The following is a 19,261-nucleotide window of genomic DNA, read 5'->3' on the forward strand; positions in this document are numbered from 1 at the left end:
ATTGATAGAAATTGTAACAGATATTATGTGATTATGATGGCAGTGGTTCTGGTGATTATTGATAATGACGATAATAATGGTTGTGGTGATTGTTGATGATGATGCTAATGGTGAGGATTATGGAAATAATGATAAGAATGCAAATTACAACAGTGGTTGTTTTGGTGATGAAGATGACGATGGTAATGATGGAAATGACTATCAACACTTGTAGTGATGATTATTATAATTATAATGTGGAGGAGGATGGTAGTGACAATCAAAATGATGGTAATGATGGAAATGATTACATTGAAAGTAATGGTCATTATGGTAGTAATGATGAACAATATGTTATTGATGACAGTGGTGGTGATGAATAAAATTATGGTAAAAACCTGGTGGTGGTGATTATGATGATGCTAATAATGAAAATTTTGAAAATGAATATTGGTGGCTGTGGTGGTGATTATGGTTTAATGTTGGAAATATTGTAATGATGGTAATAATAATGGTGGTGGTGATTATGATGACAATGATGAGGAGGATGATAATGATGACAAAATAGTGTGATCGGTGGTAGTGATGATGTTAATGATGATGATGATGATGATGATGATGATGATGATGAAGATAGTGGTGGTTGTGGTGATAATATTTATGATGTTGGTGATGGCATTAATGATATATACAGTAATGATGAAATGTGATAATTACAATGTAAATGACAATTCATTTTTTAAATCTTTGTTACAAATACATCTATTTACTTAATGTAAGATACAAGTATTCTGTCACTGTAGTTACAGGATCTCACCACAGTCAAATCATGCAATGGAAACTATATACTTTAGGCTGTGAATAAAATATGCAATATAGGATTTCTTATTTTGTCATCCCCCTTTTTTAGGAGTTAGGCAAAGCTATAAAATGATTTTAACTTGGTCATTTAGCACTACAAACTTAGCTGGCTAGGTGTTACCTTCTATTCTTTTGGCTCATCTTCTCAAGTGGCTTACAGACAGTTGATTTACTGTGAAAGAGAGTTCAGAGAGGATGGCTGATACATCATGTGTCCACAGATCTCCTTTTGTGCCTTTGCATAATTAATCAGCCCTACATTTACACATCTCAACAGAGGTTCATGATCTACGCCCAGTGTTGACTGGCGGTTTTCCCCTACTGATCCCATACCCTCACTTACTGACAAAACAAAGCGTATATGGATCCAATGTGGAGTTAAATATATAATTAACTCTGGAGGGTTTATTAAAAAAATCTAGCATAATATATAAAAGGCACTTCTCAAAACATCCTCTATTGTTGGAGCTCAGTCAGATCAAGAATTTTGCTTTATTTTCGGCTTGTGATTGGCTGTATTGATGCACTAGGACAAAATATATGTATTAAAACAAACTTAAATACAAAAAAACAAACTTGTCTACATCTTGAATGGCCTTAGGGTAAATACAGCTTCTGCAAATTTTGATTTCTGGTATTATTTATGGAGCCCCGCACATGGCATGCAGGAAAACGTAGAAGGTTTTCAATTTACCATTTTGTTCCCTCGTTTTAAAAATGATGCACATGATTTATAAATTGAGAGAATGAATAAGTGAATTGTGCACAAGTTTTAGCAAATCGAGTGAACAAATTAGCAAAACGACGGAACAAAATAGTAATCGCTTGCACAATTAATTTTTTTAATGCATGTGAAGTGCAGGGCTCTGGAATTATTAGATTGATTTGTTTGTAATGCTTAATATGTTCATAAAAATTTAGTACTATTCAAATTGTCAACAAAAATATATAATAATACAAATTATATTACCAAACTCACTTTACTATTGCCAAACTTGTGATCAACACAGCATTAAAATCTTGTTTCAGAGACATCAAACGCATTGCCCTTGTATGCCATAATTTTTCAGTGAAGGGTTTTAGACAGTTGCTACAGACAATTACAAAAAAGCATGATCATCTCAATAGCCTCCTCAAAACATCTTAATGCTAGTCACCAATTAGATGGTTGTTTGGTCAGGCTTGCAAAAAGCAAGTGGCAAATTATTGTCAATCTCAACTCTGCCTCAACATTGCCTCGTCAAAATAGTATGTTATTATAGTCCTAGCTAATCGAACAAGCTTTTCTTTAAACAGCTACAGTTATGCTATGCCAGTGGATAAGCTTTTAACTTAGCTAAATGAAAACAAGGAAAGGTATTTGGTCATTTTAATTTCATTTATGTGATAAGTCATTTCAAAAGCACTAATTAGCATATTTTCTTTATGGTGTATTAAAGAATAAATATACCATAAAGCAAGTTCTATCATTTCTAATCAGGCACAGCATAGATAACATTTCTTTCTCAGTCAATAGAGAGGCTTTGCTGATGAAGGGATATGGGATTGCGATTCAATTTCCGTTTCAATATGAACTATGGCAACATAAAAGAGAAATCTGCATTCATCAAACCATTTCATGACGTCTTAAATGAATCTTGAATCATTTAAATAAGCAAACTTTCATCTTGTTTGATTAGTTTAAAGTTTTGAAATAGATATCTGCAAAGACTTAACAACATACAGTACGCTTCTGACACTTTTTCGATTATTTTTATTTGATTTATTTTTTTTTTCCTGGTATAGAAACTCTTTGGGCATTGACTTTGACATGTATTGAATATCAAGTGCATGCGGTTAAATTGTGCATGCCCTCATTACCTATCCTTCATTAGCCTTTACCGATCAAGACTATATATAGTTTGCTGAAGAGGTCACACATACTGTAGGTCAAAAAATAAACCTGTACAAACTCAGATGTTCTTTTCATTAAGGATGATGCTAATACTGTGAAGAGAGTGTCCATGTTATACAAACATTTGACCGAGTAATCTGTTTGTTTGTTGTCAGCAATCCCTTAATCTCATTCGCTCTATATGTGTGAAAGCTGGATGCATTAACAGAGTAAAGGAGCATGAGAGCAGAGAGATGATGCCAGATTGTCGGAGATAAATTTGAGATGAGAAAACGAAGAACAATAAGCGTGAGCATCTGTGGATTGTTTCCCATTTTGGAGATTAACCATAATACCAGCACAAGCCGATCAAGTGGGGGCTAAATAAATTAGATTTGAATTCAATTTAATTTGTTTGTTATTTTCTTGTTTTAATTTCCTTTTTAATGTATCCCCCTTCATTAAATGGGTTATTTTGAGATAAAAAATGCTACAAAGTCAAATAAAAATTATATATATACAATTATATACAATACTTTGTTTGTTTGTGTGCGTGTGTGTGCATATATATATATATATATATATATATATATATATATATATATATATATATATATATATATATACTAATTTGTACATATACAAAATAAAACGGAAATATTATATGAAAACCTTAAATGGAAATTGTAAATGTTATGAAATTAAATAAAATAGGCGGAAATACTGGAATTACTAAGATTGTAATAAAACAATGAATTAATGAATTGATTAAATGGTAAAATAATAATAATAATAATAATAATAATAATAATAATAATAATAATAATAATATTAAAATGAACTAATAAAAATGACATATAAAGCATATAAAATTACTAAAATCTAAACAAAAACTAAATTGAATATTGAAAATATAAATATAAACGTGAATTTTAAATATTATTAAATACCATAAAAATCCATATACTCAAATGAAACCACTTTAATTTAGTATTATTTATACTTTGATGGTATGATTAAATATTTGTTTACACTTATTTGCAATTAATCAGTATATCATCTAATTTATTAGCCACCCTAACATTTTTATGCCTCTATCACAAATCCGTATTTCCTATCGATAGAGTAATAATTTTCTATGATAAAAAGAAGAAGAGGAAGACGAAGAAAAACACTTCATCTCTAGTGTTTATTTATTGGCCATGGTTTACAGTCTCTCACACTAATCTCCTGGTGAGATAATCACAGGCTTCTCATTTGATCTGGGCCTCCAGGGTGAAGTCTGGCCAAAGTCTCCCATCAGCAATTTCCTGTTGTCATTGATTCTGCTGTTGTTCACTAGCACACAAGAGACACGCTGCTCATTTCAGCTGGCCCAGGACCAGTTTACCTGGCCCGCGTTGCACATACTAATGCAGCTGAGCTCCAAAGCGCTGACTGGACTTGAACATCCAGGCCATTGCAGAAAAGAGTTCTCCTGATCTTGTGCAGCGGGATGTGTAGTTTTGCTAATCCCATTTAGAACTCTTCAACGCTGTGAACCGCCTAGTGGAATATTCATGAGGTAATTAGAAGAATGCTAATTAATTCCTCATAAATTATTAACAAATTGCCAACACACATGCTAACATCTGTTTGTTTTGGGGTTGCAGAAAAGCTTGTTTGTTGAGTGGAACCACACTGCCATCCGGTGGTTCTTGGTGGTATTGCAACACATCCATTAAAGGGTTCTTCTGGGTTAAGGGATAGTTTAAAAAAATAATAATAATAATCCTGTCTTCATGTGCTCACCCTCAGGTTGTTCCAAATCTGTTGTCTCAAATTGACAAAAATAAATAAGTAAATTACAAAATAAAATTATATATATATATATATATATATATATATATATATATATATATATATATATATATATATATATATATATATATATATATATATATATATATATATATATATATAACAAAAAGTTGACAGTAGTCAATAACTTCCACGTTATAGAAAATAAAATTGTAAATCAAAGACATCAAAGGATCTGTTTGGTCACCAACATTCCTCAAAATATCTTCTTTTGTGTTTAAGTTTAGAATAAAAAATCATATAAAATCATACCGATTTGGAACAACATGAGGATGATAAATTTAGTTTCTCTTTTTTCTCTAAAGCTATCCCGACATCAACTATGACTACAAAAATAATTTCAAAGCATATCTTCTTAAAACATTTTTCCCCCACAAAAGCAATTGTCAAAGCAGCAAAGGCCTGACAATAAACTGCCAATAGTTGATATTGATTTAAAAATATAGTCATCTATATGAGATATTCATATTGAATCTAACTTTACTTTTAAAGATGGAGAAGCTTTGCGAGCAGAAGGGCAGAGTGTGCATCATAGAGGGACTAGTGAGAGGCCACCTTGATGAATGGTGTTTAGGTTAAAGAGGGGCACAAGCTGAATCAATGGAGAGCAATCGATGGGGGGTCAGTTTGGATGGACTTAACATTACATACAAAGATGTTGCTCTCAAGTGTATGTACACCAGAGAATAGAATAGACAATTGCTATTGACAGTGAGGTCACTGCATAGAAAAACAAGGCTCTGTAAACAAAGAATATATTCTAGGAGTTAGCAGACTATATTACTGGATTTGGATGTGGGATATGCTGGACCAACAAATGTGATCCATGGAAGACAATTTTTAGACCTACATAGTTAACTATCTGAAGCGGTAATCTAACTATAAATATTCTATACATAGTTGACTATACAAGTAGTTTACATAACAGCTGTTCATGATATTGTGCAAACGAGTTATTTAAAGTTAAGAAGCAAGTAGTGCAGTATGATTTGAGGTGCATTCACAAGTATATATTTGTGTTATCCTATTAAGTCCTTGTAACATGGAGTGTTTATTTGAAAGTGTATGGTGCATATAGAGAAAAAAAGCGTGTGTTTTTCTACAGGTGGTTGGTCCAGTCCACTAACCTGCGTGTAGCACACTCAGAATTTCACAATGTTCTTGAGGTTTTCAACGGTTTTCATGTGGTGCGTGTGGTGTGGTGGGATGGGGGGAGTCCTGGTTTCAGGAGTTAGGGTTGTGGATGAGGTTACAGCGGGGGCAAGAGCTGAGAGAGACTGTGACTGTGGGAGGGATTGATGGGGTCATTCATGATACTGGTAGCTTTACTGGAGTATCGTGCAAGGAAAATGTCCAGGATGGAGGGTCTTGCGGGACCTGCAAATGTTTTGGTGCCAGAAACATTCAGAGGCCTTCTGGAGTCAGTATACCTTTAACCTGAGTTAAAAGCAGGTTTTATAATGATGATTTCACAGGGTCATTCTTTATCTCTCCACCTTGGCTTAAATAGTTGACCGATTGAGGCCATCAGATTCACTACTTGATATTGTCCCATCAAGACTGACCAATCAGGCTTTTGATGTTGCTGGGCCTAGTATATTATTGATAATAATTTAATAATTAGCTATAATTAGTCTATCATGGACTGGTTCAGGTTTTTTTTTTTTTTTTAAGCATATGTAGTATACCCTTAAATCCCTTAAATGTGGGTGTAGTACACACACAATTAAATCATTAATTTGGATCCAATCGATCATTCAGTCTAGACCTAGAAATTATCTGTTCTCTTAAAAGTGCTGGAGAAAGCTGTTCTTATTCAGTCCTTTGTTGAAAAGGAATTCTTTATTTGAATTCTTTCAGTCTGTGAGCATGATAAAACAGCTTGAATGGGTGGTATGGATTTGTGGCACTATTTTAAAATCGTTTAAGTCCTTTCTAACTAATAGGAGCTTTGAAGTTACCCTGGGTGAAAGTGGAATCCCTCAAGGATCCATTTTGGGACCAATTTTGTTTTCATTGTTTCCATTGTCCACGATATCATGATTACTGATTGTCCAGAATGCCACCGCTTATTGAACATTTCTCAGAAATGGGACAATATTACTCCTGTGCAGTGTTGGGAAGGTTAATCTGGAAATGTAACAGGCTACCAAATTATCTAAGAGAGGTAACTATTTTAATTATTTTATTAAAGTAACGTTACCGGTAACGTTATCACCTTTCTAAAATCTAAATGTTTGCAACTGTTAATAATTTTAAAACAAAGGTGTCAGACTTTCAAAATCCATTATCACTTGAATTAAGATTATGATCATTTTAAAACACAGCTACCATAAAATCGGATTTACTTTGAGAAAATTCTGAAGTTAAATACAGATTTAAAACTATGACAAGAAATACTTTAGTTTCTATTATTTTCAATCAAATCTTTGTGTAGTTATGACAAGAAACACTGGCATCTTACGATGGCTTGGAGAAAACAGTTGATCTTAAAAAATAAAGCATATACATAAACCCAAATAGAAAATAAAATGGTTATCAAATGAGCATGTGTCCTATTATGTGTTCTAAACTCCTGAAATATTGACGTCTCATATTTTAGAACAATTAATGCAATTTATGAAAGCAATCAATTAAATCTGTATGTGGGTGTGTGAAAAATAAAATAAAAAGTAACCCTGTATGTAAATTTGCATAATTTAGTTGCATTTAACTTTACTTCCCAACACTGCTCCTGTATAACAGAAGTGTGTGTGTATTGTATGTTTTGCTGTTTATATATGTTTTAGAATCTGTCCAGAACATTGGTTATTGTTGTTTTTAATTTGCCTTGTCTTAATTGCAGTGTGAAATGTCATTGCATACGTGACCCTGGAACACAAATCCAGTCTTAAGTCACTGGGGTATATTTTTAGCAACAGTCAAAAAAAAAAAAAAAAAAAAAAAAATACATTGTATGGGTCAAAATTATAGATTTTTATTTAATGCCAAAAATCATTAGGATATTAAGTAAAGATAATTTTGAATGAAGATATTTTGAAAATTGTGTACTGTAAATATATAAAAACTACATTTTTGATTAGTAATATGCATTGCTAAGAACTTCATTTAGACAATTTAAAGGCAATTTTCTCAGTTTTTAGATTTTTTTTTTTTTTTTTTTTTTTTTTTTTTGCAGCCTTAGATTCCAGATTTACCTGTCTAACAATATTATCCTAACATACATCAATGCAAAGCTTATTTATTCATCATTTAGATTATGTATAAACCTCGATTTAAAAAAATTGACCCTTATGGCTGGTTTCGTGGTCCAGGGTCACATATGGACAACAAAGTAGATGCTTTAGAAACTAATCAGAAACCTCACTGGGTCTGGCATCTAAATTTGTACACATTTTAATGAATTTCCGTGTATTATACGACTTCAACGGCAATAATAATAAAAGAAAGTTTCTCCTTTACAGAATCTCCACCAACTGAAGAAACATCTGAGTCAATAGTTAATTCTGTGCACTAAAGTCAAACATTCATGTACTTCTGAACTATCTCAAAGAAATTTATATTTCAAACTTTCATTGTCTATGCCAGTTGTATGAAATAATACAGACTGTACCTGTATGATTATCTATAACCTGAGTGGAACATCTCACAAGTGTTGCTCCTGTGCAAGAGTAAGCTCAGTTGCTGAGCAACAGCCTTCCCCGGTATCTTGGAGATAAAAGACATGTGAAATAGACCGATAATTAAACCAATCACAAGGATCTGCTTTCTTAATTAAGTCTTTAACGTCAGCAGTTTTAAGGAATTCTGGCATGTGATTTAACAAAATCATTGGGTTATTTTTACTAATTCACTCGCCACAATTTACCAACTACACACTGTGAATCTAATAATGAGCAGCATTAAAGGTACAAGATTGAACAGATTTATGCTGTTCTCTGAGATGGGACCAACCATTGGCTGAAAAATAACAAGCTGTCAATGGAAGGAACACATAGACTGTTACTGTAAACTGAAGACAGTCTCATTTATTCACTGGTCTTTGCCAATTCAGCCACTGTATGAAAAGTGTATCTATGTTTATTTTTTAAAGGGCTCACATAATGAATTCATTAGTTTCCTTTGACCTTTTTAAAAGTTCCTCCAGTGTTCAAAAAGACAATTTATTTAAACTACACTGCAAAAAAAGTCTAATTCTGGTGTCAGACAGATGAATATATTAACAGGTATTTGCACGTCAGCAATATTCTTTGTTCATTAATGGAATAATTCGCCTAAAAAAGAAAATTTCCTTAAAATTTACCCACCTGGCAAGCCAAGAAATAGATGAGTTTGTTTGTGCATCAAACCAGATTTGGACAAATGTATCATCAAAATGTACATCACGTGCTCCGTGAATGGGTGCCGTCAGAATGAGAGAATGTGAGTCCAAATAGCTGATAGAAACAATACAATATTCCCCAAGTAATCCACACAACTCCAGTTCATCAATTAACGTCAAACAAATCCATCATTAAGGCATTTTAACTGTAAACTATTGCTTCTGACCAAAACACAAGTCCGTAACTTAAATAATAACGTCACCCTCTGTTGTCCTCTCACATCAAAGCCCACTGACGTAGTTTTAGAACTGTTTTTGTAAATAGTGCCTGGTCTGTGCATATCTTTTCTCCTGATTCAGACAAGTTGACTTTTTCACTGCAAAAAAAAATAAAAATAAAAAAAAATAAAAAATATTATGGATACAATAGTTTATACTTTAAATTTCCTGATTTATTAGTTTTTTTTTTTGTTGTTGTTGTTGTTGTTGTTGTTTTGTTGTTGTTGTTGTTGTTTTATTTTCATTTTATTTTATTTTTTACAAATATGCAGCTTTTTACTTCACAAGACAGACTGAAATGGATTATTTATGGATTCTTGCGATGTTTTTATCAGCTGTTTGGGCTGACATTATTAGTTTGACTATTCTGACTGACACCCATTCACTGCAGAGGATCCATTGATGAGCAAGTGATGTAATGGTAAATTTATCCAAAGTTTTTGTGAAAAAAAAAAAAAAAAAAAAAAAACCTTTGGGTGAGCACTTTTTTTTTTTTCTTTTTACTATTCCTTACTAGGCCAGCACAGTTAAAGGCAAGATTATAAAAAAGAAACAATAACCCAATGAGTATCTGTTCAGAAAGAAGAGAATGTGCAATGTTAATGTAAAACATTTGACATTTTTTTATGGTAGGCTATAGCTTAAAAATATTCTGCGTCTAAAATATCATGCAGGAAAATGAAAATGTTATCATGGTCTTACTTTCTCATCATGTAATTAATTCAGGAACCACCAAAAAGAGTCACGCGGCATATAAACAAAGGTTGGTCTGAATCTTTATATCTTTGTAATTTTCATTTACGAGAACCACTGCTGCAGCTGGCTTACATTTTGCAAGCTGCAATACATCCGATGAATACTGTCAATGTTGTATCTTGTGTCATATAATCGTTTTGACTAGATAATACATATTAAAGTCAGCTTGTTCCGTTCAAACATCTGGCCATTGCATGTGTTCAGTAACAAATAATTGATTATATATTATCTTACTCATTAACAGACTCACGGATCTGATGAATAATTCAGTGTTTCAATCATAAGTGATTCAGATCGCTGGTGCATAAGCACTATTTCAGTTTGACAACACACTTTGTATTGCAGCACAATGCTCATGTTTTATTCATGGATAATTCATTTTTACAATGCTGATTAAATGTCTGACCTATATACTGACATCATCATCTGACAATCGAGTCCTTCATCAAATCAACAGAAACGGCAAAGTGTTTTGTGAGAGCTAAAGGTGCTGAATCAGAAGGAATGAATCGATCAATGTGACAAATATCTTTGTTTATCGTCTCAGGTGATGTACCTACCGGAAACCTTCATTTAAAACGGTGTCTATCGCGGTTCTCTTGAGGAAAACGCCTTTCGCTTTACATCAAATGATACACTAGAGTGCGAAAGAGATTCGTTTTACTGTTTGTGGAAAGCGTGCTGTGTTCATTTGACCGACCTCCTCCGTTCCTTAAACGGATTTCCGTCATTTATTCATTGGCTTGCCGTTCCAAACCTGAATGACTTTCTTTCTTCTGTGGAACACAAAATGGATATGTTGAATAATATACTAGTCACTATTTTTACGGATAAGAACTGATCTAAGGAAACTAAAGGCCTAGTTTGCAGTGCTGATAAGCTCGCTTTAAGCACACAGACTATGTTAATTTTTGTTGTTCACAATGGAGAAACATCAGTTGTAGTTAGATCATGTGTTCGGACCACAAAGGATGTGGTAACAGTTTCAGACACTGATAATTAGCCACCACAGAATGTGGAACGAAACGATATAGCACTTCCCTGATGGCAGCATAGAAATTTTGAGTCATGAGAGATCCGAAGTTCATATAAGATCTTCTGTATGTGAATGTCTGCCTTTCCCTTAAAGTATATTTATGTATTCTGTTATTACGGAGAAAAGAAACGTTGCCGTGTCTTCATGCTCAGTTATGTGGTACCTGTCCATTGTATTTACCTACACAGGTAAGCACAAATTCATTATTTCAGTCAAGCATAGCATTGTATGTACTTTTTGAATGTAATATGCACTCATTTGGTTGACAGTATATGGAACCCGTGGTTGTGTGATAACCAGTCCAGACCAGAAGGTTAATGCTGGGACAGATGTCCATTTGTCGTGTAATTTCTGCCAATGTCCCGGACCTCTGGACGTCATGTCACTTAGTGTAGAGTGGGAATTCAAGGTAGGGTTTTTTTTTTTTTTTTTAGGTAGCCTATAGACACACACAGATATACTTTACACTTTTTATGTATCATGTATATATTATATTATTATTATAATTATTATTAAACTTCTGATACTTTTTGTATTTTTTAAACACAGGGTATCTCCTCTGAGCCAAAAATAATTAGAATCAGAATCAGAATCAGAATGAGCTTTATTGCCAGGTATGTTTACACATACGAGGAATTTGTTTTCGTGACAGAAGCTCCGCAGTACAACAGAATGACAGCGACAGAACATAAAACACATAATAAAAGAATAAAAAATACAAATATGTAGACAGTGAATGACAATATACAAATGACAATTGTAGGCAGGTATATTACAAAGTGAAGTTATGTATGTACATATATATTGTGTGCAAGATTTAAGTGTATACTAAGTATGTGTGTTAGATAAATAAAGTGTGTGTATATAAATATAAAGTGTAGTGTGTTCGCCATTATTGTCAGCTGTTCATAAGATGGATTGCCTGAGGGAAGAAACTGGTCCTGTGTCTGGTCGTTCTAGTGCTCAGTGCTCTGTAGCGTCGACCAGATGGCAACAGTTCAAAGAGGGAGTGTGCTGGATGTGAGGGGTCCAGAGTGATTTTGACAGCCCTTTTTCTCACTCTGGATAAGTACAGTTCTTGAATAGATGGGAGAGTTGAACCGATGATTCGCTCAGCAGTCCGGACTACTCTCTGTAGTCTTCTGAGGTCAGATTTAGAAGCTGAGCTGAACCAGACAGTTACTGAAGTGCAGAGGATGGATTCAATGATGGTGGAGTAGAACTGTTTCAGCAGCTCCTGTGGCAGGTTTAACTTCCTCAGCTGGCGGAGAAAGTACAACCTCTGCTGGGCCTTTTTCACAATGGAGTCAATGTGAATGTCCCACTTCAGGTCCTGAGAGATAGTGGTGCCCAGGAACCTGAATGACTCCACTGCAGTCACAGTGCTGTTCATGATGGTGAGTGGGGAGAGTGCAGGGGGGTTTCTCCTGAAGTCCACGATCATCTCCACTGTTTTGAGGGTGTTAAGCTCCAGGTTGTTGAGACTGCACCAGACAGCCAGCTCTTTTACCTCCTGTCTGTAAGCAGACTCGTCACCGTCCTGAATGAGGCCGATGAGTGTGGTGTCATCTGCAAACTTCAAGAGCTTGACAGAGGGGTCCTTAGATGTGCAATCATTAGTGTACAGGGAGAAGAGCAGTGGGGAGAGAACGCACCCCTGGGGAGCTCCGGTGCTGATTGTACGGGTGCTGGATGTGTATTTTCCCAGCCTCACTAGCTGCTGCCTGTCTGTCAGGAAGCTGTTGATCCACTGACAGACGGAGGTGGGCACGGAGAGCTGATTTAGTTTGGGCAGGAGGAGGTTTGGGATGATCGTGTTGAAGGCCGAGCTGAAGTCCACAAACAGGATCCTCACATAAGTCCCCGGTCTGTCTAGGTGTTGCAGAACATAATGCAGTCCAATGTTTACTGCATCGTCCACAGACCTGTTTGCTCTGTAGGCAAACTGAAGAGGATCCAGCAAGGGTCCAGTGATGTCCTTCAGGTGGCCCAGCACCAGTTTTTCAAATGACTTCATGACTACAGACGTTAGAGCCACAGGCCTGTAGTCATTTAGTCCTGTAATTTTGGGTTTCTTAGGGATGGGGATGATGGTGGAACGTTTGAGGCATGAAGGGACTTCGCACAGCTCCAGCGATCTGTTGAAGATCTGTGTGAAGATGGGGGCCAGCTGGTCAGCACAGGATTTCAGACAGGCTGGTGTAACACAATCTGGGCCTGGTGCTTTTTTCCTTTTCTGCTTCCGGAAGACCTGGCGCACCGCATCCTCGCTGATCTGAATTGCAGGTGTGGGGGAGAGGGGGGATGCAGGAGGTGAGAATGGTGAGAGTGCTTGATTGGAGAGGTGTTCAGGATGGGTTTCAGGAGCTGTTAATGGTGTGAACGGTAGTTTGGAGAGGCATTCAGGGCTGGTTGCAGGAGCTGTGAAGGGTGTGAATGGTTTTGTGGGGAGGCGTTCAGGGCAGGTGATGGGTGTTCTTTCAAACCTGCAGTAAAACTCGTTCAGATCGTCTGCCAGTCGTTGATTCTCTACAGTGCTGGGGGGTGGTGTCTTGTAATTGGTGATCTTCTTTAGACTTTTCCACACTGATGCGGAGTCGTTGGAAGTGAACTGAGTCCTTATTTTTTCAGAATAATTCCTCTTTGCCACTTTGATCTCCTTTTCCAATGTGTATTTAGCCTGTTTATACAAGACATTGTCCCCCTTCACGTAAGCATCTTCTTTGGCCTGACGGAGCTGTCTGAGTTTTGCAGTGAACCACGGTTTGTCATTATTGTAAATTAGTTGAGTCTTTGTAGGAATACACATATCCTCACAGAAACTGATATATGATGTTACGGTCTCTGTGAGTTCATCCAGATCGGTGGCAGCAGCTTCAAAAACACTCCAATCAGTGAGGTCAAAACAAGATTGTAAATCCTGCTCTGCTTCATTAGTCCATCTTTTTACAGTCCTTGATACAGGTTTAGCTGATTTTAGTTTCTGCCTGTAGGACGGTATTAGATGAACCAGAAGGTGATCAGAACGTCCCAAAGCTGCTCGTGGAACAGAGTGAAATGCATCCTTTATTGTGGTGTAACAGTGATCCAATATATTACTGTCTCTTGTGGAACAAGTAACATGCTGTCTGTATTTTGGCAGTTCACGGGACAGATTGGCTTTATTAAAGTCCCCGAGAATGATTAAAACAGAGTCAGGGTGTTGTTGTTCTGTCTCTGTGATCTGATCAGCGAGTTTCTGTAAAGCTGAGCTCACATGCGCTTGAGGATGGATGTAAACACTGACCAGAATGAACGAGTGAAACTCCCGCGGCGAATAGAACGGCTTGCAGTTAATGAAGAGTGTTTCGAGATTTGAGCAGCACGTCTTCTTTAACACAGTTACATCTGTACACCACCGTTCATTGATGTAAAAGCATGTCCCGCCACCACGCGATTTCCCCGTTGATTCTGTGTCACGATCCGCTCTAAACAGCTGAAAGCCCGGCAGATGGAGCGCGCTGTCCGGTATGGTGTCATTCAGCCAGGTTTCCGTGAAACACAGAGCACCAGAGTGTGTGAAATCCTTATTTGTCCGAGAAAGCAGAAGGAGTTCGTCCGTTTTGTTGGGTAGAGAGCGGAGATTTGCCAGATGGATGCTAGGCAACGGCGTTCGAAATCCGCGCTTCCTGAGTCTGACGAGCGCTCCCGCTCGCTTCCCCCGTCTGCGCGTCCTGAAGCGCTTGATCAGCGCCGCCGCTCCTCCGATAACAACGTTCAGTAAAACGTCTGAATAATTGAAATCCGGTAAAATATCCTGTGGTGTGTTCTGCCGAATGTTCAGCAGTTCTTCCCTGGTGAAACTGATGGCAGGAATATAACTAAAGACAGGACAAACTAACAAAAACACAAAAACATATGCGGAGCTCGTCACGGAGGCAGCCATCCTGTACCGGCGCCAGACGCTTTTCATAGTGACCTACTACTAATTATCTACTACATCAGAAATCAAACTGTACCAGATCCTGGTGTGCTTTTTCAGGGAGATGTCGAATTAGGGAGTTTTGATATACATCTCCCATCTGTGACCCGTGAGAACAACGGAACTTATTTATGTAGATTGCGTCTCAATGGCATTTTTCACAAGAACCAGACACAGCTCACTGTGCAATCAGGTAGAAACCCCTTCTCTTTTTTCCCCATGTTCATTTAATGTTTATTTGTCAGTCATTACTTAGTGTGGATCAGTTGCTCGTGCAACAAAATGTTAGTGGGCAAAGGGATAATATTATTCAGCCATTAATTTTACACCTTAAATCATCCCAAGTGACAGTAAAGACATTTATAAAGTTACAAAATATTTTAATACTCATTGTTTTTGTTTTTTTTCTGATGACTCAACTGGAGCCTTATGCAGAGTTGTGTGAGTTTTCTTCATCTCTGAAAGAAATGGGAAGACTTAAGCATTTACTGTTTAGTTATGCTGGACATTTAAAAGAGTTAAGCAACTGTGTGTGTGCATGTTCTGTGATCGTATGACTGGGGGACAGGGCTAATGACCATACATAGACTTTGTAAATTATGTGTTTAATTTATTTAAATAAAAAATAATAACCTGTATAGTATTTGTTCACATGCTAAATGTAAAATTTGTTAATCAAAATTAATTAAACTGAGCAAACATCTTGAATATATTCATATGTGACACCGAAGAGATGAGTAATGACTGCTGAAAATTCAGTTATTGAGTGTTCTTTGTATTTAAATTTTGTGTTCAATAGCAACTTCCATAGCATATCCAGCATACAGTAAACACCTGTCAGAGTTGATAAAATATTAATGTTTTGAAGGTTTCTTTGTGGATTAGACTGCATAAGAGCTAAAAGCTCAGATCTCCTCTTTGTTTTCTTCAGCACTGACCAGGAGAAACAGTCTAGATGTTAATCATCTGCAGAAACATCCTCCCTGGTTGCTCCCTCTGGCATCTGTGGCATCAGTGGCTGGGGTTGTGTTACTAACTGGTGCAGTGTTTTTGGGGAGGAAAGCTTACAGAACAACCCAGAGAGAAAACAACTCAAAGTAAGTCATCGTCAGTTCACAGAGAGAAATAGCAGCTTGTAGTGCATTTTTCAGGCTTCATGTTGTGCTTTAATTTCTACTAGGGAAAATATGGAAGAGGTTAAAACTAGCACTGACGGTGAAGACAAGGGAATGATATGCAAGGTAGCACACATCTACTGTATGCAACTTCCTTCTGCGTGCCTGCTCTCATTTCCTCTTTGCTTTCTGTAGAATCAAATTTAGTTTATCTCTGGCTCATTGGAAGTGCATTGCATTAGCTGTGCAAAAGGTTGTGGGTTCAATTCCCAGGAAACACACATACTGGTTAAAAAAAAAAAAAATGTATAGCCTGAATGCACTGTAAGTCGCTTTGGATAAAAGTGTCTGCTAAATGCATGAATATAAAATCTACATGCTTTGGTTGAGGTCTTATTCTTAAACGTATAAATGGGTTGTTGCCTGGGTCTTGAAGATGACTTGCGTCGTTTCTCAGGTGGGATTCAGCATGCCTGACCTTGCAGACGTGAACAGTCCTCCCAGCAGTCCAGATAACATCTATGTTACCATGGTAAGATGTTAAATGAGAGTAGGTTTTGCATGAGTTTGAACTTCCCTTGTGAAAAAAAAAAGAAGTGTGCATAATTGCATTGATGCTTGTTGTGCACTTTAAATCTTAAAAACCTGTTTTGCAAATAATAGCATTTTAATGAACTAAAAGTCCACTTAAGTGTACTCAATGAAAGACATTTGCATGTTTCTTAACACACTTCAGTACATTTTATTTTATTTTAAAAAGTGACTTTAAATATTATTTTCAAATTAAATATTTAAGTGTTCTGTAAATAAGTTCTGATGTGCTCAATAGCACAATAAAATATGTAAAGTTAAAATATGAATATTCAGTATTACATAGTATGGAAGTTACTAAATTGCAGATTCTCCATTGCAAATGTGCAAAAACAAACACATTTCAAAAGAGGTGGCATTACATTTCAATGGACTACATAATTATGTAATGACATAAATTTGTCAAACTCTCTTTAAACCCTTATACAAATATTAATGCACCATTGCATTAAATACATTTTTCATAGACTGAGTGTATATGCAATTTTCAGTTGATTAATAACATACTTCATACTGTAAAATGTAATGTGGACATTAATACACCTTAATTATATTCTTAATGACATGCATCTTAATTATTGTAAGTGAAATATGCACATTGCCCTCCACAATTATTGGCACAGTTGGTAAAAATGAGCAAGGACGGCTGTGATTATAAAGCTGAATTGTTTATCTTTTTGATCTTTCATTCAAAAAGTTCACACAGTTCTAAACTTTCAATGAAGTAAAACTGTGAAATGTGTTTTCATGTCGGTCACACTTATTGGCACCCAATTACTGAAACATCCTTTTCCCAAGATAACAGCTCTGAGTTTTCTTCTATGATGCCTGACGAGTTTGAAGAATTTCTGATAAGAGATCAGAGACAATTCCTTCATACATAATCTCTCCAGATCCTTTAGATTCACAGCTCCATGTTGGTGCTTCTTCTCTTCAGTTCCCTCAACTCATCCAAAAAGCAGAAACCATTATAATATTTTTAACAGAGGCAGTCAGGTTTAGGTTTATCTTTTGGTGTCTGGTTGAATTCATTATGCCATGTGTCTGAAAGATCCAGCAGTATATTTAACCCTGTACATGGGGTACTTTTATCCCTGTTTGTATTTAACCCATCTGGTGGGTTTGCTGCTCAAAAGCTCTTTTTATTTATTTATTTTTTGTTTGTTTCATCTGACCACAGAAGCCAGTGCCATTTGAAGTTCCAGTTTTGTCTGAAAACTGCTAGAGTTTTTTTTTTTGTTTTTTTGTTTGTTTTTAGGGATGAGCAAGGCAATTTTTTCTTGAAACCCTCATGAACAACATTGGTGATGTAGGGGCTCTTTGATTATCTTTTTTAAAGACTTTCTGACCCAAGTCCCAACTAATCTCTGCAGTTCTCCGGCTGTAATCCTTGGAGAGTCTTTGGCCACTCAAACTCTCCTCACTGTGCATTAGGACGATATAGACACATGTCCTATTCAAGGCAGATTTGTAACATCTTTAGTTGATTAGAATGGGGATTTTCAATGCTTTAGCTCTTTTCTTACAGACGTTTTCTATCGTGTGAAGCTCAGAAATCTTATTCTGCACATCAGAGCTTTGGTTTTACTCCTTGTGATGGATGATTAAGGGGTATTCGGCCTTTATGGTCCTCATATTTATAATCCCGTGGAACAGGAAGCTATGGCTGGACAATTTCAAGCTCCTAGTCACCATGGTGTACTAGAAAAAAAAAAAAAAAACTATCAATGGTAATACACTTATTTTGATATTTTACTCAAAATAATTTCAATGCATGGTAATAATTGTGACCATCATGCATTGGAGAAAAACAATTAGTTAAGAAACAATGCAGATTTATTTTCACAGCCGCCTTTGCTCATATTTACCAAGGGTGCCAATAATACTGGAGGGCACTATATACATGCATCCCTTCATGTGTAAACTGATTATTAACCATTTATCACATAAAAAAAAAAAAAAATACAATAAATCAAATGTTCACAATATGTAAAATGGCTTTTGTTTGTGTGTATTCTCAATCGCTGGAAGCAGCATGGTTTTCCATTCGCTCCAGACGCTCCTGTAACAGCTGGACGCAACAGATGTCTTCCCTCTGACTGGCAGCCGAAGGATGAGGAACCTGTATATGAAGCTTAAAAGATGAGCCACAGAATAACTGATTAAATTAGTGAGAGTAAGTGTTAGGCATTATATAGTCCCCAAACAGACTGGTTTGTTTATTCTTTTTCAGTACTCAACAGATGACTGTACATTATCTCTTATAATAAATCTGTTTCTAAAATAAATAACCGTCTTTCCTCATGCACCTCTTTCATCATCTACCAGATGTCAACAGTGGTCAATATAGTTCAGTTGCACTTTATTGTGAGCTTAATAACTCCTCGACTTGTCGCTCTATCTTCTCAATGACTTCTCATCAGCATGAAATTGCCACTTCTTCGGTCTCACTTTCTCTGAAGAGGCAAACTAAATTCCCCTGCAGTGGAGAAGTGGTTTTGAGCATTGCACACTTAAGTATTCATGCCAGCTGTCCTTTGAGATTTGAGCAACCACATACCAAGATTTGTATAAATAGTAATAAAACTAGTGGCTAACCATTACTGGTATCAAGGCACACTCTCAACGA

General features: G+C 36.1%; 1 protein-coding gene across 1 annotated transcript; it reads left to right on the forward strand.

Annotated features, from left to right (window-relative positions):
• The first annotated feature begins 76 nt into the window (after window positions 1–76).
• Window positions 77–18,916, forward strand: LOC127973068 (uncharacterized). Its single transcript, XM_052577099.1, has 6 exons — window positions 77–182; window positions 14,883–15,119; window positions 15,858–16,023; window positions 16,107–16,167; window positions 16,499–16,573; window positions 18,667–18,916. Exons 1-6 carry the CDS (start codon window positions 77–79, stop codon window positions 18,769–18,771), a joined length of 750 nt encoding a protein of 249 aa, XP_052433059.1. The 3' UTR covers window positions 18,772–18,916.
• The last annotated feature ends 345 nt before the right edge of the window (window positions 18,917–19,261 follow it).

The sequence above is a fragment of the Carassius gibelio genome, chromosome B15 (genome assembly GCF_023724105.1).
Source record: "Carassius gibelio isolate Cgi1373 ecotype wild population from Czech Republic chromosome B15, carGib1.2-hapl.c, whole genome shotgun sequence".
Lineage (NCBI taxonomy): Eukaryota > Metazoa > Chordata > Actinopteri > Cypriniformes > Cyprinidae > Carassius > Carassius gibelio.